This window comes from Macrotis lagotis, chromosome X, assembly GCF_037893015.1.
Source record: "Macrotis lagotis isolate mMagLag1 chromosome X, bilby.v1.9.chrom.fasta, whole genome shotgun sequence".
NCBI classification, from domain to species: Eukaryota; Metazoa; Chordata; class Mammalia; order Peramelemorphia; family Peramelidae; genus Macrotis; species Macrotis lagotis.
Window position 1 is genome coordinate 206,753,774 of NC_133666.1, and position 21,397 is coordinate 206,775,170.

The following is a 21,397-nucleotide window of genomic DNA, read 5'->3' on the forward strand; positions in this document are numbered from 1 at the left end:
AACAGCTATGAGGCATTACCTCACATCTATCAGATTGGCTATGATGAGGAAAAGGGAAAGAGATCAGTGTTAGAGAGGTTGTGGGAGGGTTGGGACATTGTGATTTGAGGTTCCACCTTAAATACATCAGACTCACAAAGTTGACAAGAAGAAAAGATCAAGAAGTACTGGACAAAAGAGACATTAATTCACTTTTGGTAGATCTGTGAATTGATTTAACTGATTCAGAAAGCAACAAACTAAGGTCCTGAAGTAGGCCATATGCAAACCCTATGACCCTATGTTATGTGTATTAGTCCTGTCCCTGCTAAGAGATCAAAGAAGAAAATGATTCATTTGTACAAAAATATTTATACTACTCATTTTTGTAATAGAAAATATTTGGAAACAAATGGAGAACACATCAAATTATGTTATGTGAATGTAATGGACTATTGTATAAGAAAAGGGAAAAAAGGGACAATTTCAGAGAATTTTACTAATACTTGTATGAACTGTTGCAAAAAGTTCTGAGGAAAACCAGAACATTTTAAATAATGAAAAAAAACTGTAAATAAAAATAACTTTGAAAACTTTCAAAATTTTAATCAATACAATGACCAACCACAATTCTACCTCCTAAAAAATAGATTCAAAGTGAAGAATTAGTCATATTTTTTTTTGGTCAATGTGGGAAGTTTTTTTTTTACTTTTTTATTATTATATGGGTTTGTTTTTTCTTTTTTCAAAAAGGGGGGAAGAAAAATGGGAGGAAAATAGCTTTTTGTTAAATTTAATATTTTTAAATGTCATTATGAATGATTAACCAGGATTCTAAACTTATGGACCTCTGTAACAATAAGCAACATAATTCAGGATGAAGTCACCTCAAAGTTCAAGTTATTTCTTTTCAAATAGTTCTACAAGGAAACCTTGGGGAATAGGAGGAATACAGGAATAGAAGTCATAGGACCTGCATTCAAATTAAAGCTCTGACACTTCATTATGTCTGTGATAGTAGGTATTTCCCTTATCATCTTTAGTCTCTGCAGAAAATTTAATCAAATTCAATGTTTTCAAAAAATTGAGGAGGGTTAATTATACTATCAAATTTGTCTTGATGTTTTCCAAAAAGCATCAACTGATAGTTATAGAAAGATTTTAGCTTCCAGAGGAACTGGATTCTTATATATTTATGTTTAGAAATGAGGAGATTCCCCTTCAAATCCAGATTCTCTAAACATTCTCTAAGGATGTTTCAGGTGCATAAATTCCATTTGTTTCACATAATCTAGGGACTCATTCAATCTTCCAATCCTTGCATTATGTATGTGTGTATATATACTGAGAAAATATTCTAAAGAACTTAGTGACTTATATGAACAAAAACACCTCTTCAAAGTTAGATAATATTTGAGCCAAAGTGAAAAGAAAATAAATTCATAAAGTCATTAAGAAATTTTATAAATGCCATTTTATAAATTGTGGTAAAAAATGCTATCACTGCTATTCAACCTTTTGATAATTAGAGGTACCTCCTCTGGTAACAGATGGGGCTTATACTTAAAACCTGCCTAGCTTGGTAGGACCTGCCAAGGCTTATGCTCAATTAGCACAAGCAGAGTCACTTCCTCAGCACCACGAGGATTAAAAGACAGTCTAAGATAAAGAATGAGTTTAATCAGGATTAAGAAAGACTACACTAATTAAATCATAAACCTTTTGAAGTATTTCTATTAAAAATCATTTTGCAAAAGCCATTCCTGTAGATATTTACGATAAATATACTACCATAGTACTAAAATGTGTTGTCATTCTATGTCTCCATTCACCAACTAAGCAAATTTAACCATAAAGTGCCACAGTGCCAAGGTAAAGTATTTCTTTATCAAAATGGTCAAATTATGTTTTTTAATGCAGTTATTTCCATTTTTGTTATCAGGAAATACTTCAGTTCAAATTATTACAATAAGATAATTCCATATCTGAATGGGAAAAAAACATTTTTGAAGACATAGGCACAAACTAAAAGTTGGAGAGAGCATCATTTATAGAAACAAGTCTAGAATTTTGACTTTTTTAAATTCAATTTAAAGGAAACATTTAACAATTGTGATAGGACCAGTGGTTTCCTGACACAGCTTCATTCATCCATGAAACTTGATTGGCCCCATCTTCAATGACATAGCTTCCTGGTTTAGGACAAAAATGGTCCCGGGCACATGTAGTCAAACTCCTTTCATTGAGTGGTTTTCTTAGATCATTGGAGTCACTATACCCTGAGGACTAACTAACCAGATGTATTTCCAGATGGAGACAAGAGGAGTCAGATCCAGATATTCGCTTTGTCCCAATATCAAACCCAAAGTGAGAGTGCGCTTGTTTTGGAGTCATGCCTAGGGCTCTTGGCAGAATTAGCAGGATGAGATGAGGAAGGACCTCCTGGCTCACATCATGTATGAGTGTCAGCCCTACACCAGAACCCTTCTGATAGTACATGGAGAATCTACTCCTGCCATAGGTACATCACCAGAAAGACTGTGAATGCTAAAGGAGGCTGTCTGAGAGAGTCAAGAAAGAACCAGGGTCAGAAAGTCTTAATTGTTAAGAGAGCTGCTAAGTTGGAATGCCAATGCATTCAGAGCGAAAGTAAATTGGGCTGAACGTTCATCAGTTGACAAAATTTTGGCAGAACCATGAAAGCCAGGAAAAGGCAAGCTAAACAGAGTTAGTGGCAGCTCAAATAAAGAGATCTCTCTTGATGGGGATGGAGAGCCCCACCTGAACTCTAACCCAGAGGTCCTGTTTCTTGATGAGATAGGAATCATATCCTACAAGAAAAATGTACTCATGACAGAGAATTGAAACTCCCACCAGGGTAAGAAAGTTCCAGGCTTATTCTAGAGGCACTCAGAAGAAGGACAGTACTCTTTACCTGAGGGAACAGGCTGAGGAACAACTCTTTCTACATAGCTTGCAAGGGAAAATAGGATAGTAAGAGAAGGGATAGAGGGAGAAGGAGACAGTGAGACTTTAAGATGTAACTTTGCTCAAGGAGGAAGAAAAGACTTAAGACCTTTTACTTTTTTGTGTATACATTTTTCTGTTCTATTCAATTTCCTCCTTTCCCTCTTTTTTGGCCATGAGTTAAACATCTCTGCACTAGAAGATCATCTGGGTCTTCCATCAAGGTCTAGTAGATGATAGGACCAACCTATTTCCTAATGCTTTTTCTCAGACCCTGAAAAGGCCCCTCTTCTTCACATTCTTATACAACTTGATTGGTCTCTTCCTCTATGATACAACTTCCTAGTCTGGGAGGGAATAAAAGGCTCATGTTTTCAATACTTCTCAGACTTGATGGTTTCCTGAGTCATATTCCCTGTTGTCTGCTTGACTGAGCAACCACATTTAAGGTAGGAGATGAGAGTAGTGGTACACATCCAGAGAAGACAAGTGCCATTATATCCTTATTGTATAATTGGGTATAGTTAAAGTAATCACCCCTGGTATTAACATGGCCTATTTGTGCCCAACCTGTGGCAAAGCATTCTATTTTGGTCTGATCAGCCACACTGTAATTTGTCTCTAACATAGTGATGTCATTTTAATGGACTTCTTTGATAACAAAGGACAAGAACCAACCAACTGAATATCTTTGCTGTGTTAGAACAAAGTAAACATGCTCCTCTGTTTAATGTTCAGTGATCTGGCAGTGCCTCATTCTATTCCAAAATCAAGCCTAAACTAAAAGGATTTCAGATTTAGAGCCATATCAGTCATAAGATTCCTACCTTGATTTCAGTTAAATATGAAAACACCCATTCAATTTCATATAATTTATTTACATTTTTAAATTTCTTAGTTATAAAGCTAGTAATCCAAAGTGAATAATGAAATACCTTATTAAACTTGGATTTCATTACATTGTTTTATTTTTTTTAAAAATTTAATAGCATACACAAATATCAGAAAAAATACAGAAAGAAGGAAGCCTGTCAATCTCAAAACAAAGAGTAGTGCTCAGCCTCACATTAGCTTATTCTTCACATAATGAGAGAAAGAATGATGCTTGTCTTTTACATAATTTTAAAACTGACAGTTTATATTTTGCATGGGAAAAATTTGACTGTGTTACTGTCAGGAAGAAATAAGACAGGTTCAAGAAGTTAGAAGAGCATACAAAAAAACAGGTGCAAAAAGTTTAGAATTTTTTTTATTTTCCACATTTTTCTATGATATTTTAAAACAAACTTGATTTCTATCTTATTGTTTTCAGCAATAAATAAAAATATAATGCTCTTGATTCACAAAATTAACAAATTTATATATATATAAATAAACATGAACTTATTTCTTTGGGGAAAAATTTGTTTGACATTTAAAACATAGGCATTTTAAAGAGCAAAATATCATAACTAATATTAAACTAAAATTGTGGCTAAGATAATGGGACTACCTTGTGTTAGACATGTAAAAAAATTCTGTTAATTTAAGCTGCCTTTTGTATATGAAAATGACACATCAATACAAAACATGCTTTAAATTGTTTTTACACTAATAATGATAGAATTGCCTTGATGCATCTCAATTCATAATTAGTTTCCTCGGTAACCAACCGATAGAATGAATGTACTACAGTCTCATATATAGTTATACTACAGCAGGTGGCCTTGGAACAGAAAGAAACTCTGTTCCTGATGGGGTTTAAACCTATAACCTTAATTTCATTATGCACATTATTCCAACTTAACTAAAGAGTCAAACACATTTGAGTTGAATTATCTATGGTTATTACACTGGCAATAAGAAAACTACCTTTAATCACAATGAAGTTCACTATTGTTGTTTTCTCACAGAGAAATGAACTTATACCATCTGTCAAGACTGAATATGCTAGGCTGAAGACCTCAAGGATTATCCTCAAACAACTAGGTAATACATTAACTCTGCCATCTTCATAACCCCTACTTTATTTAAAAATCAAATATTACAAAACAAATTTAAATGCACATTTCAGTATCTGTCCTCAATCAAGTTAAGAGGGAAAAAAAAGTTAGATGCTCAATTCAACTCCATAGAATAAATCCTGGAAATCAAAAACAGCATTACCAAAATAATCCATATTGTGTAAAAAAACTCAAAATTTAGTTCCTTTAAATAGCTTAAAAATGAATTTTAAAAATCCAAACATCAACCTTCTTTATGACTTGGAAAAAATGGGAAAAGAAAAAGAATGGGACAACATCCTGGTATATGCAACTAGAAAATTATTTAGTTTTATAATTTCTTACCTCCAAATCATTAATCCCCAATTTCATATTTTATATACTTGGAAAATGAAAAATACATTAAATGAATCACTTCCCTTCCCTTACATGCTCAATTCTAATACCTTTTAGTGTCTTCTGCTTTTTCTTTTCCACTGCTAGCTATTCACAACCATGGAAAGTCAACAATCCATGTGGACAGGTGTCAGCATATACTACAAATAAATAATAGAATTTCTAAATAATCTAGTTTTGTCCTTACACTCCATAAAGGACAATTCTTCTCAAAAAATAAAAGCCCTAGAAAAATTTAAACATGTGGATATAAATTAGAAAAAACCACTTAAGCATGGCAAAAATGAGTGCTCTTTGCACTTCCTCTCTTTTCATAACCTTTTCTTAAGTGTAATAACATGAGAATGGAAGGAAAGGGGACCATTTCCAAAATTCAAGAGTAACAAATGACAATTATAACACTGAACCATGACTAAAGGGAAATCATTCTCTAATGAGCAAAAGAAAAGGAATTTAAAAGTAAAATACATCTCTGTTAGTTAAAGACCAAGTGCAGCAAATATATATTACATACACGTTATTATTCTATTTTTTCAAAAACAGAGCAAATTTTCTTACAAATCACTGAACAGCGGCATATGTGCCCCAAATGTGTAAGGGAAACCCTAAAGAAATTCTTTCTAACATCTGTGAATAATTTTGTATCATTGCACACTTTCCTTGAAGAGAAGAGATCAGAGTAGAATCACAAAGCATCCATATGTAGTATTAATTTTACTCTCCTATTAAGTAAGATCTGAAACATCCTAATTTTTTCCAGAAGGAAAAAATACTCACAGTATTTTTTACAATAAGACAATTTGTTAATAAGCAATAAAAGCTCTGCACACTAAAAGCAAGGCAGAGTTGTCAGAAACAAAGTTAACTAAATGAATCTTTCCCTAATCAGTAACTTTAAGTTACAAGAAATATGGAAATATTACACGGAAATGTCTAAATCCTATGCCTTCAAATTCACAAAAAAATGCAATTTTTACTGAAGATAACTAAATGAATAATTACATGAAAAAATCTTTAAATCATTAATCACCTCCAAAAAAGCATTTTTCTCACTTATAACTAATTAATTTTATGGGAAACTTGTTATTGTTTATACTTTGTTCTCAAAGAAAATCATCAACAGGGAAGTGATGTCATGTCATGCATGTGAACTGGATTTGAGTGACAGGGTGCAGTGCAATGTCATTAGTCTCATTTACTCCTCTAGAGTCATCTGGGTCCAGTGTTCAGATATGAATCAGGATGACTGGAGATGGCCCTGATGAGAGGCAATCAGGGTTAAGTGAGTTGCCCAAGGTCACTGAGCTAGTACGTATCTGATGCCAAATTTGAACTCAGGTCCTCCTTACTGTAGGGTCAGTCCTCTATCCACTGAGACATTGTGGAAATCAACTACCAATAATATCACACTAGTCAAAGCAAAGGTACCAGAAATGAAAATTTTATTCAACCAAATCTAAAAATTAATGGTTAAAATCTCCTGTTTTATGTTGGACATGTTATAAACTGCCTGCTTAGGTCAATGTAATCTCAACTCTAATAAAAACTATATGAGTTGTCTTCCTTCTCCCTCAACTTCCATTCCTATTCCTAAATCCCTATTATCACTGACAAAAGTATTATTTTCCCCATAATTGTCCTCAGTCAGGAAATAATGGTCAAATAGAATTGATTAATTAATTAATTAGCATTAGGCAGGAACAAGACTTACTAAGAAAATTCACACTGAGTGTTCTTTGACATTGTGTCTATTAAATTCTACTGATTTTATGAGTTTAGTAAATTCAGCAAGAATGACTGATAATTGCTTTCTTTCATGTCATCCCAGTAACTATATGCTTATTCCAAACACTGGCATAAACAAAGCAGAAAAAAAGAATAGTGGAACTGATGAAAGCTCTTCTTTGGTAGGGTATTCTTTAAAAGACTATGCTTTAAAACAAAACAAAACAAAAAACTAAAAGAACCACTCTGTCATATAAAGTAAATAAAAATACACAAATAACAACAAATATATAAAAATAACTATGTTTACATATTATGAGTATTTTTGAGTTGTTGTTCATTGGTTTCAGTCATATTCAACTCTTTGAGACCCCATTTGAAGTTCCCTTGACAAAAATACTAGAATGGTTTGTCATTTCCTTCTCTAGCTCATTCTATAAATAAGGAAATTGAGGCAAATAAAGTCAGTTGAATTGCCCAGGATGAGTAAGTAAGTATCTGAAACCAGATTTTCTCAGGTTTTCTTGATTCCAAGTGCAGTATTTTCTATCCACTGCACAACCTAGCTGCTCCAGTTTTGAACAGACATACAGGTGAATTCCACAATTCCATTATCTGGAATGTGCTACTACTGTCTTAAATTGATTCATTTTTTTAAATTATCCTTTTTTCTTGTAGAGGAACATTAATAGTTAAAATTAAAAAGACAACTGAATAAAAACAACTGAATAAATTTTAATAATCTTACTATGAGAGATCAAACCCCAGAGATCAAATATTTGTTAACTGAGGTTATGAAAAATAATAAATTAAGTTGACTAAGCCACTATGAAACATAGGATAATATTTCATTCTACTATCTCATTTTCCATTTTTTCTTAGTTTCAGTCTTATAGATTAATAAAAGGAGGACCTGTAGAGATTAAGTGATTTACCCAACATCATACAAATATTAAGTAAGCCAAGATTTGAACTCAGGGTCTGACTTCAAATCTATTCTACTACAATGTCTTCCATACACAAGTACTTACTTTGATAATACTTGGGACACTCATTCAAAATAAGCACCTAGTTTAACTAATTTTATGAATGTATAACTCCTTATTGAATATTAATTATCTATAAAGAAAATAAAGCCTAAACAAAGTATCCACCTCCTAGAATCAATGGAAAATTTAGGAAACCTTGCATTTTTTCCCAGGATATTTCCTAAATAGTGTCTATTGCAAAGACAGGATAAATTAGAACATTTCTCAGTTCTTCTGAGTTCTTTACAGTATAGCTTCATTATTTTATTTCAAATGTATGCCAGATTAGAAATATATCAAAAAATAACTAGAAAATCACACTATAAATGAAAAAACAGATTGCAATTGAGTAATTAGATGGAGCATTTCTCTACTGTTTCCTAATATTCCTTAAATCACTTCAAAATTTTAAGAAGACTTAATGATTAATCTTTATGTACATGGAAGAAGCCTTATCAATTGTTCCTATATTTGCATGCCCTAAAGATTCCTCGTCTCTCTTTTTCTTCCTGAAGTCCCTATCACATATACCCATGAGGTCGAAATCTCATAACTGTTTTTAGACAAAAACAAAATCTACCAATTTTTTACTATCTTCTTATTTATTTTCCCTTTCATTTTTTCATTCTTTTGCTAATTATCTAAATTTATCAGTATAACTGTTGTCCTTTTTTTTAAAGTAGTATTTGACCCTTCCTAATTCCATTTGCAGTTTTCTAAGCAAAGATATTAGAATGGTTTGTCTTTTTCTTTCCTAGCTCATTTTACAGATGAGGATACTGAGGCAAACAAGGCTAAGTGACTTGCTCAGAAGACACATTGTTAATAAGTGTTTCAGGCCAGATTTGAATTTAGGAAGGAGAGTCCAACACTATTGATGGAGTCACCTAGCTGGATTCATCAGTATTCTAGGTTAACTTTGCTTAGAACTATAGTTCCACTCTTTTTTTTTTTAGATATAATCAGCTTCTTGGAAAGTTGAATTTAAATTTCTGATTGAGTAATTTAAATTTCACTCATCCGGATCTCTCTCTCCTACTTCCCCTTGTGACTTTTATTTGGTTTGCTTTCTGGTTTGGGGAGTTTTTTTGATTTTGCATGGCAATGGGATTAAGTGATTTGCCCAAGATCACACAGGTAATTATTAAGTATCTGAGGCCATATTTGAACTCAGGTCCTCCTGATGCCAGGGCCACTACTCTATCTAATGTGCCACCTAGCTGATTGCACCACCTAGCTGGGTATTAAATCTCAAGCAAAAGCTAGGAAAAATGTATGCCAGGAAAACAAAAGAATGGTTACAGGTCCAAAAGACAAATAAATATGCACATAGTACTTTAGGTTTAAAAAAGATCCTGGAAAGTAAATAGTAAAAGTACTATCCCCACTTCACAGATGAAGAAACTGAGGCTCTGAAATGTTATATGACTGACTCACTGTTATTTAACTAACAAGTACCTAAAGTAGGATTTAAACTCAGGTATGATCCAAAGCCAAGGCTCTTTTTTTTTAATTTTTATTTTTTTAAGGCAATGGAATTGGAGTAACTTGCCCAAGGTCACACAGCTAGGCAATTATTAAATATCTGATTCTAGATTTGAACTCAAGTCCTCCTGACTCCAGGGCCAGTGCTCTATCCATTGCACCATCTGGCTGCCCCCAAGACTCTTTCCAAATGAACCACCATTTCCATGACTCTTCTGCGAGGCATGCTAACTAGTGACCCCCTTTCAATATATATTGTGATTCTAGGTACTCATTTGAAAAAAAAAAATCTACCAAATTCTCTCATGTTTATTAGGAAAAAAAGTTTAAAGTTATCTCTCTTATCTAGAGAAGCAGTTGCCAATAGTGAAAGGAAAATTCAGTCTTCTACATCCACTTAGTTTTTCAGACAGAATTTTGACTAGTAGAAGTAGTAAAAAGATTGCCTATTAAAAAATACAATGAAGGATGTGAAAAGTCACTTGTCTTTCCTCTCAGTACAGATAAATGGAAATACAGCAAAGAGAAGAAGGTAATAGAAATTAAAAATAAATTTACCTTCGTCGGTTTCATGCCACACAATCCCTTCCAGATTCACACTGGTTCCAGGTTCACAGGGTCCCAGACATTCAGGCTCAGTTATTACTCCAACTTCACATGTATTAACACCCACTGAACGAGTTCGTACCAAAAGTTGTTCAACTGGAGCTGCAATGTTGGATGAAGATGAGGAAAAGTAGGAAGGCAGAATCTGAGGCGTGATGCTACTGGAAATTGGTGGAGGTGGTGCTGGCACTGTAAACAGGGGGTCAACCTGAAAAAAAAAGACATACTTACTGCAATAGAGCTGAGTAGATAGTTTATTACAAGCAATAATAACTTTATAACTATATTATCTCTGGAAGAGATCACTATTTAATATTCCCACTGATATTTCAAATGCAATTTGAATGCACTTAATGATGCTAGAACATATGACTAAATGTACAAGTATAATATTCTTTATATTAAAATAGGTCAAACAAGTTTTAAATTTTTAGTAATCCCTGAATTATACAGAATAACTTCTCAGAATTCATCAAATAGCTCTACACAACTCATACCTGCATGAAACTAAACATCACAAAATGAAAAATGCTCCCACCTCCACATCTTTTAAAGGAAAAACTTGTCTAAAAAAACTAAAATATATTTTCTTGTGTATCAATACGAGAAATTCTAATGAATACCAAACATCTGGGCAGGTAAAACATCAATAAAAATGTTCAAAGTATATTTTAGTTTCAAAGTGACAAATACAGTCATGTATTTTTTCACAACTGAATCACCTTAGTTGTGGAAATATATACATTTATTTTCATTTATTTATGAAGTTTTTAAACTGGATATTAATATTTTTAAACATCAGCTCCCAGGAAGATGTTATTAGGACTGTATGACCAAGAGTATTAAAAATTATTTTGCAATGATCTCTCACAAGTTTTATTTTGCTTATTTGACCAACAGAAAAATCTAAGTTAACAAAAGCCATGCAGTAAATGAAATATTTCTGTTCACCTTCCCTACAGCTTATAAACATTTTGAGCTGAGTGGGGTCTTTTCTATCTTCCTAGTATCTTCTAAATTGGGAAGCTGGGAAAACCACTAGCACACAGGAGACAAAAAATGAAAACTACTGGCTTGTCTTCTACCTAGCTAGATGGAAAACTGAGCACACACACGCGCGCGTGCGCACACACACACACACACACACACACACACACACACACACACACACACAGACAAAAGCATGAATGCCTTTGCTAGGGCCCTTGAGCACATACCCACATGCGCCACTCCTTTTCCCCCAAATCCCCCCACCCCACCCCCACCCAAGCCCAACCACTCTACATCAAATTTCAAGTAGGAAGCAGAATAATCACCAAAAAATTGGGGATATCCTTTTTTTTAAAAACCAAAGTTTTTTTTGGAGTAAGCAAATTCCCTCTATCAATTCAGTTCCTTAACTTCTGGAATTTATAATCTCAGAGACATTTCTGATAGTAGGAACTTAACTAACTGGCCTAGAATCACACAGTCAATGTAGACCTGAAACCAACCTTCAAAGCAGATCTTCTTGACTCATGAAGCCACTTCTAATTATCCACTTGTCACACTGAATCTCTGGGATTTTTACAGTATCAATATGTATATATAATGACTGTATGTATTAACACTGAGTATTCATCAGTACACCTGCTAAAACCCATCTTCAATTTCAGGGAATGATGCTAATTGTCACATTATTTAATTTTGACAAATAACCATCAATTGCTAACAAAAAAAGAAAAAGAAAAAAAGGGAAAAGTCAACATATTACATAGCCAGACAACCTATACAAGGACAGACTTCCTGCATATTCTTTCAGTTGAGCAGCTCAAATCCTATATATAAATAGGAACACCTATTATGAACACATGGGTAAAAATCAGCCTTGCTTATGTATCCATGTTTTCCTAACACATTTTCTAAGAAGACATCATGTACAAATCTACATAAAAATTATTTGTGTATATCATGATAAAATGAGCTCTGATTTAAAGCAGCTGAAGGAGTCAGCTGTTTGAATTTTTCTTATGAGCATAGGAACTATCTCTATAACTTGCATTTCACTAAAATAATTAACTGATATTAATTTAGCCAAGAAGATTCAGAATTTAAGAAATCACTCTTTTATCTAACTGCCCATTAAAGGAACTTAAATTCCGACTTTCAAATCCACCATAAAAGTTCCTTAGTTCTGTATTCTTTTATTGTTCTTTATTTTTTATCTTTGTTTCAATGTCACATTTAGAACTGCAAACATTACATTTAGTGATTTATGTTTTCATGCAAATATAGCTTAATGTAGATCAAAGTTCATAGGGATGATCAAAGTTCTTCATAAATTAAAGACAAATGAAGAGGAAAAAGCTAGAAAGAACAACTCAAATAGTACTTACACACTGTTTACCTAACAAGAGATTGCAATGTTATAAAAATATTTTTCTAGAATAAGACAAATAAAACTAGTAATAATAAAAAGATGATTTTTCAAATATTTTGGATGTTTTCTGCTATTAAACAAAACCTTATTTTACTTTTAATGGTTTATTGACATTACTTTTATGACTGTACCTTCCTAATAATCCCCACAGCACTAATTCCTTTATAAGTATCATGCAAAAGATGACTTGTTGTGCATATATCTTTATTATTTTTACATGTTTTTCATATTCAGCAACTTGATAGATTTTGTTCGAATTCATCATTCTACTCTAATTTAATAGAATTATTTAAAACATATTCAAATAAATTTGTGATAGTAATGATTCTGTTCATTTATTTCTTTAGTATTGATTTTTATGCCATTTCTCCTTAAAGTCAGCATTTATTCCCGTGAATAATTTTTATGCTACTTTAAAGTATGTGTACATTTGTTTATTCATTTCCCCTCACAAGCCTTATCCTCTTCCAAAGTGTGCAGACATGGTTCTTCACCATAAACCTTTTTACAAATAGATAGGGGTAAAGCCCACAATAAAATTGCTTCCCCTTCCTCATTAACAATATCAAAGTACATGATGAGAAACCCCTGGATGACAAAGCTATCAGCGTCAACTTTGCTATTTGCAGTAACACTAGTCTTCCAAAACCCGAGGTATTAGCATATGTGCTGCTTCTATACCCATCAGCATACCAATCTTTTTCATCCAACATGCCACTTCATCTTCTATATCCTCAGGCCTTGTCATATGTCCCATAGATAAACTTTCTTATATGTTCTGTCTCCCTCTATTAAAAATGTGACCTCCTTGAAAGTAGGAACTCTTTCATTTAAAAAAATCTGAATCCCTGGGGCTTATTATTTGAAACATATGAAAGCATTTAAATGCTTTTTCCATTAATTCATATCCATTTGAAGTGTATGCAAGTCAAATATTTAGCTCACCTCTCTTGTTGTTATTGTTGGTGCTGCATCTGTCCTTGTTTCCCAAGAATGATTCAAATGCTTCTTTTCTGATAAGGTCCAATTTTTTTTCCTTGATGATTGTATTTAGCTTTGTAGCATATATTATTTTTGGTAGCAGCTTTAACTCCTTTCTTTTTTTGAATACACTATTCCATTGTTTTGTCTTTATTTCCAAGACTATTGGGTAATCATAGGTTATTTGAATTGCCATCCCTTAATAACTGAATGTTTTTCTCCTAGATACTTGCAAAATTTGTTGTTTGTAATTTAAATTTTGAAATTTAACCAGTATTTGCCTAGGATTTTAAAGCATGAGGTTCCCCCCCCCCCCCGGCAGTAATAGGAGAGACTGATTGGACAGTACTTGTTTTCTATATTAAAAGTTCTGGACATGCAACTGTATCATTTCCTGCCAAAAGAAATTCAGGTTCTTAGAAGTATCTTCTTCTTCTCTGGGAGATCCTTAATTTATCTCTGTGCCTCTTGTCTTCGAGGTCAATTGCTTTGTCTTGTATAAAATTCATATGCTCTTTTAACAATGTTGCCTTTTGCTTCATCTGCATCAGTGGAGAAAGCATTCAATGACTGGCAATAGGTGTAATAATTTATATGGCATTTCCTCTCTTCCCTCCCCATTTTCATTCTCACTGCAAAACCAGAAGAGATGTAGTTACTATCCCATGAATAGTTCCATATCTATTCCATGTGACCAGTATTTGACAGTTATGTGAAATACTGGGTTTGTGATGTCTAATTAATAGGAATAGAAAAGGATACTCCTTTTTCTTTTCCCTTTTTTTGGGGGGGAGGAGAGGTATTTTTTAAAAATTGAATTTATATTTCAATCAAGAAAAATGAACCTTCTCAATCTCTCTTCCCTACTGAGAAAAAAAAAAAGAAAAGAAAAAGAAAATCCCTATCAAACAAGAATTCCCCAATGGATACATCCAGAAGCAATATGTTTCAATGTTCAGAGTACATATTAGGTCTCTGTTAGGAGTTGAGTAATACATTTCAGCGTAAGTGTTTTAGAAATAAGGCTGATGATTGCATTGATCAGACTTCTAAAGTTTTTCAAAGTTGTTTTTCTTTACTATGTGCTTTTATTCCATAAATTATTCTGCTCTTACTGTTTGCCACACCCCACATCAATTCATGCAAGACTTTTTCAGGCTCCAGAGCAGTTAGGTGGTGCAGTAGACAGAGCACCAGCCCTGGAATCAAGAGGAACTGAGTTCAAATTCAGTCTCTGACACTTAATTACCCAGTTGTGTGACCTTGGGCAAGTCACCCCACTACTGCAAAAAGAATTTTTTTTCAGGCTCCTCTGAAATCTTTCCTAAAAACATTTATAAAACAACAATAGTCCATTACGTGACATACCAAAATCTCTTCAGTCATTCCTCAACTGATCAATGTCCCCCCACACATATATGTAAATATACTCTTTGGCATATATAATTAAGAAGGGGTATTTCTGAATGAAAGGACATGCATAGTTTAATGTATTTGGGGGCTCAGTTACAAATTGTTCTCCAGAATGGCTCTACTGGTTTACAAATCTACCAACAGTCCATTTGTGTCCGGGCTTTGCAACAAGCCCTCCAGTACTTGCCATTGTAACTTTTTAGTCAACTTTACTAATTGGATAAGTGTGAAGTAAACCCTCTTATTTGTTTAATTTGTATTTCACTAATTAGGAAGAATTTTTATGACTATTTTATGACTATTTAAAATTTCTTCCTCTGAAAAGCTGATCATTTCTCAGTTGCTTAGATTCCATAGATGTACATATATAGACATATGTGTGCAAATATATGTAAAGTTTTAACAAGAAATCCTTATTAGAGAAACTTCTAATTTTAGGTGACCTGCTATTGCTTTTTATAAAATCATTTTAAATGTATATAACCAAAATCATTCATTTTATCTCTTATGAAACTATTTTTTGTTTATGAACATTTCACTATTCATTGAAGTAATTTTCTTCATGTTCATCTAAGTTATATGTCATCTTTATGCTATCTTTTATACTTCTGTCACATCTTCATCTAAATTTTATCTTGGTAAATCCTTTGAGATTGTGGTCTATACCTAGTTTCTGTCAGAGAGCTTCCTAATTTTTCTAACAGTCTTGTCAAATAGTGAATTTTTACCATAATAGCTACAATCTTTGAGTTTATCAAAGCTAGTCCATAATTTTCATTTCTTCTGTTTACTGTATAACTATTCCACCAAACAACCTACTTATTAACCTACACAATATTATTTAAATGATTACTACTTTACAATGTGACATATAATATTATTTCATTTCCATTGTTTCCTTTGAAATTGCTTCTCCAAATAAATTATGTTAGTATTTTTTACTTCTTTGGTAAATTGACTGATATGGAACTGAAAGAATAAATTGGTTTAGACTAGTTATTTTTATTAATTACAAATTAATAATTAATTGTATTTATTTACTTAATTAATTTGGTCTTTCCATGAAAAATCAGTATTCTCCAATCAACTGAACCTGTCTTAAAATGTGCATATCATTCCTTTGTGTGTATTAGTAGGCAAAATGACAATTTTTATGTTTTTTTAGTTATTAAATGGAATTTCTCCATTACTGCCTGCTTGATTTTGTTGATAATAATAAATGTTTATGATTTATGTGAGTATATTTATGTCCTGCAACTTTATTTAAGCTTGTTTCAATAAGCATTTTAGTTGACTAAATCAAACCAGCATCTTGTTTGTAAAAAGCAATAATTTTTTCCTCTTTGCCCTTGTTTATTCCCTCAGTTTCTTTTTCTTGTCTTATTCCTATAGCTAGAATTCAATGATAGTGATTATGTATATTTTTAATTTTATCCCTTATCATTTTTGAAAGACCTCTATTCCTTTTCCACAAATTAAAGAGAAAAAAATAAAAGCTTTGATTTTTATCTCCATGAAAGGTAATTCTGGCTCTTGGTTTTAGATATATACTGTTTATTGTATAAAGAAAAAAATTCATTTAGTCCTGTTTTCTATTTTAAAAAAACAGGATTTTTTCCTAATCAAAAACTTTTTTTTTAAATATCTTGACTTAATTGTTCTTCTTACTCATTTACACTTATAGTTTTCTTAATACTGAACCAGTGCTGCAAGCCTAGATATGTATTCTTGTAGACTCCTTACTTAATAGTTTTCTTTCTCTGTCTCTATTTTCCTTGGTGTAGATAATAAGACTTTGCTTCTATCATAAAATAAATTCGGTAGAACATCTTTTTTCTATTTTTTCAAATACCTTTCAGGGGAATTGAATTAATTATTCATAATGTTTATGGAATTTTCTTGTAATCCATGTGCTCCTAAGTTCCTCCATTCCCTTGATAGATCATAGATGGCTAAATGTTTCTTTTTGAAAATCAACTGTCTTCCATTTCCTGTTTTGCTAGGCATTATGTATACAAACATATGTGTGTGTGTGTGTGTATATAAATGTACACAATTATGTGTGTATGTGTGCATGTGTGTAGCAAATATTCATGTATTTCATTTAAAAGTTGTTGCTTTTACTGGCATGTAATTGAAAGAAAGTCTCTTACAATCTTAATTTATTTCTTCACTGGTTTTGAAAATACCTGCTTTTTTTGGTATACGTAACTTGATTTTTTTCCTTCATTTTCAAATTATCTAATGGTTTATCTACTTTACTGTTTTTTAACACAGCATCCATCTACTTTTATTTATTAATTCAATGTATTTTTTTGTTAATCTCTTCTTTGTTTCTCAAGTTTTATACCGCTATTTAATGCACAATCTTTTTTAAGTTATTGGTTATATAGGCTTTTTGAAAAGTGCATGCCCAATGCACATATCTGCTTTTTTTCTACTATTGAAAAATGTTTAAATTTATAAATAATTCTCAAAGGACTATGTTTTCTACATTTCAAAAATTTTAGTATGTCATCACATTGTTGTCATTGTCTTTAATGAAAATATTATTTGTATATTTACTTAAACTAACTCATTCCTTAGGATTAAGGTACTTAGTGTTTAATGAATTTTGAATGACTTTCAGTAATCCTTAATTTTTTTGCATTGAGGTCCATAAAAGATATATTTAGTATTGGTACTTTCATTGCATTTCTTTCATGTATTTCTTACAAATTTTATATGCTAACAAATGGTTAAATTTTGTGAAGGTTTCATGAATAGCTGGAAAATAAAATCTCCAGATTATTGTATAATAATCTATCATATCTAACTTTTAAAATATTTCAGCTAAGACCTCTAGTTATTTTTGATTTGATAATATTTATCTAGATGTTTGAAGAGTAAATTGAGATCACCCACTATGATTGTTGTATTGTTTTGTTTCCTGTACCTCCTTTAGCTTTTCTTCTAGTTAAGATGATTCCATTTGGTGCATATTATATGTAAAATAATTATATTGCCATTGTCTATAATACCAATCAGCAGAATTCAGTTTCTCCTATAATTAAATCTACTTTTGCTAAAGCCCTACCCTAAGATCATGATTACTAATCCTGCCTTTCTGTTATACATTAGCTGAAGTTGCATAGATTTTGTTTTGCATTCTCATTTTAAATCTATGTAACTAGGTGTCATAGAAGATGTAGCACTGCACTTGGAATCAGCAAGATTCATCTTCCTGAGCTTAATTACAGTCTCAGACACTTACTACCTGTGTGAACCTGGACAAGTCACTTAATCTTGTTTGCCTCAGTTCTTCAAAAGCAAAATGAGCTAGAGAAGGATATGGAAAACTACTCCAGTATCCTTGCCAAGAAAACCTTAAAATGGAGTCACAAAAAGTTGGATACAACTGAAATGGCCTGACAAATATTTATTTAAACTGTGTTTCTTGTCAACAAAATACTATTGAATCTAATTTATTCATCTATTTGCTTCCATTTTATGAATGAATTCATCTTATTGATATTCATGATAACTATCATTGCCTGTATTCCTCTATCTCCTTCTCTTATGCATTTCCACTTCCCTCTTTATAAAGAAGAGAGTGTGGAAAGAAAGGTATGTGATCAGCAGCAGTTCTTTAGATTTTGGTGCAATTTGCTTGTTTCTTTGGCTCCTCTTTCCCTCCCCCAGAGTCTAATGAAAGGGTTCTTTTCTTTTTTTTAAGCCTCTCTTCAAAAATCTTCCTTAGCATTTTGGGCTTGGGATTAATCTCTCTTAATCCATCTTTCCTCATATGACCCTACTCTCTTCTTCCCAATTCTTTCCTACTTCCCTGCTAAGTAACATGTATTTTTCCTCTCCAATGTATATGTATTCTCCCTTCTTTTAACTACCTCAAAGGTGGAATCAACTATCACTTGCTTGCCCCACCTCTTTCACTTTGTTTGTAGTCTTAGGCTTAAAAATCCAATGATATGAGATAATTTTCCTCATTCTTTGCCTTCCTTTTCCCCCTCTCCCCATCCAGGCTATTCTTTTACCTTCCCTTTCTATTCTTTTAAAATTATCAACACATAACAAAACCATTCCCAGGTTCTCTGTCTTATTAAACAGTCTCTATTACTAGATTAGCTTTCAAGTCATCCAATGTTTTTTAATTTGTGTTTATTAGACTGTGATTCCAGGTCAATTATTTTAATATGATTTATTTATATTTTTTTTTCCATTTTTCAGTCATTTGATTTGCTTTAGTATTTTTTATTTCCTCATGGATTCATTAACTTCTCTTGTAGCAAGCTGTTAATTCTCTTTCAAGTCTTTCTTCCACAGTTCTCATTTCTTTACTATTTTTCACTAGTGCTAGCATTTCATTTTTAAATATTATTTTCACCTTTAACATTTATTGAAACTCTTGCATCATCTCTTCCAGGAATTCTAGTTGAACTTGAGTCTCATCTGCGTTTTTCTTTGAGACTTTGCTTGTAGATGGTTTTCAGTCAGCCTTTTCTTCTGAAATTCTGTCTTTAGTATGGCTGTAATAACAATAGCTCTCTATGGTGGGGTTCTTTTTTATTGCTCATTTATCCAGCTTACATCCTGACTTTGGACTTTATTTTAGGGCTGGACTGTGAGAAATTCTGAATAGAATGTCTGGGCTGAATCTGGACTTTCATGGAATATTTTAATTGTTATTTCAAGCTCTCAGAAACAGCTCAGGTTGAAGACCTATATGCTTTCAGTGCTCCAATGAGGTCTAATCCATGGAAGTCTGATCACTGCCCTCATAGTCTGAACTCTAGAATTTTCTGACCTAGGTTTAGATCTGACATGTGAGTCCATCACTGATTAGAATTCTAGTAGACTTTTTTCTGAATGTAACTATCATCAGTCACTTATAAAGTTCAAGTTTGAAATAACAGAATTTCAGTCTCCACTTTGGTTTGGGGTTCCTGCCCTAGTTAGTCTATTGCAGGCTTTCTTTCAAATTGAGTGTATGCTAGAACTGAGACCTTGTTCCACTTGTAGGGTCAAAACCCCAAAGCTATTGCTTGCTTCTGGACTAGATTCTTACTTTATGAACAATTTGGGGGTCTGTCACCATTTCTTATCCTGAAATACCACTCCAAGTACAGGCTGCCTCTTCAGTTGACCTAGAACTACAACCTTGAACTGAATAGTAAGAGACAAAACTACCAATTAACACCTGTTCCTAAAGCTTGCACAAAGTCAGGCTTCTCTATGTGGATCTGGGACTTCTCTCTCAGATATACTGCCTTCATCCTATTTCATTTCCTATACTGGAATCTTCCTCTATTCCTGCTTAAAGCCATCCCTTATCACCAAAGAACTATCTATCTTCCCATGACAATCAGGACTCAAAAATGACTAACTGAGGGAAAGTTTTTCCTTGGTTTTACCAGTCAGAACTGGTTTTACCAGTCAGATATATTTTCTAGATCTCTGTGGAGAAGTTGTAGAAGTGGATCTCATTGGTATTTTTCTGGCTCCTTTATCTTACCTCACTTTCCACTTTGTTTTTATTTTTTATAAGGGAATTCAACTTAGTATATACCTATTATATTTTTAATATATTGTGTTAAGCACTCAAGCTACAAGGATCAGAAATAGACTGTCTTGAGTTTCTCAAGCAATTTACTATCTAGTAGAAAGATGATCCAAATAAGAGTATTTTAATACCTGGAATAAAGCAAAATACTATAAGATATTCTTGATAACAAATGCTAGTTTCAGCTAAGGATAATGGGGAATGAGTGGTTTCAGAAAAACAAGATAATATCTCATAGTAAACTGCTCTAAGAGTAAATCTCCAAGGAGATGGAATCATCCCCATCTGCTGCCTTAACCACTCAGCAAGTTCTCTATTCTTCTGACCTGAACCAGTTCTGTTTTTAATTGTGTGATTAATATGCTTGCTTGGTGCACTCTCCTTTTCTACTGAGACCACATTTCTACCAAAAATGAATTTATTGCACAAACCAAAATCAAGGACCTTTCTTGATTCTGCAGTGACCCCAGAAATCATAATACTCAGTACTTAGGATGTACTCAGATTATAGACCCAGAATGGTCTATTGCTTCAGGTTTAGGGCATCCTCAATAGCTAAGTACCATCTGGGGAATGGCAAATGGGAAAAATTCTCTCCAATAAGCCAAGAATCAGTGATCTAATTCATATCTGCAACATAATCTGTGGATTAATGTAATGAAACAGTGTTACTTGGGCTAATTACAGAAACTTTGCAGGACACAGAATCAAAGTCAGTACTTTATCTATTCATCATTCCAGTGTTGTTCTCCTGACTCTTGATCATCTCTTTAAAAAGCTATCTGACTCTCTTCTAGAGGATTCTGTTCTGTCTAATCTGATTTTCACTCTAAGCTTATTCTGTCTACTGAAATCAGTT

General features: G+C 32.7%; 1 protein-coding gene across 8 annotated transcripts in view; it reads right to left on the bottom strand.

Moving 5' to 3' along the window:
* Nucleotides 1-21,397, bottom strand: part of ZNF608 (zinc finger protein 608) — a 206,189-nt gene that overhangs the window by 90,387 nt on the left and 94,405 nt on the right. For all 8 annotated transcript variants that reach the window (XM_074201380.1, XM_074201378.1, XM_074201374.1 and 5 more), the window contains one exon: nucleotides 10,121-10,376. In XM_074201380.1, the coding sequence (XP_074057481.1) occupies nucleotides 10,121-10,376 (256 nt within the window). The remainder of the gene's footprint in view (nucleotides 1-10,120; nucleotides 10,377-21,397) is intronic.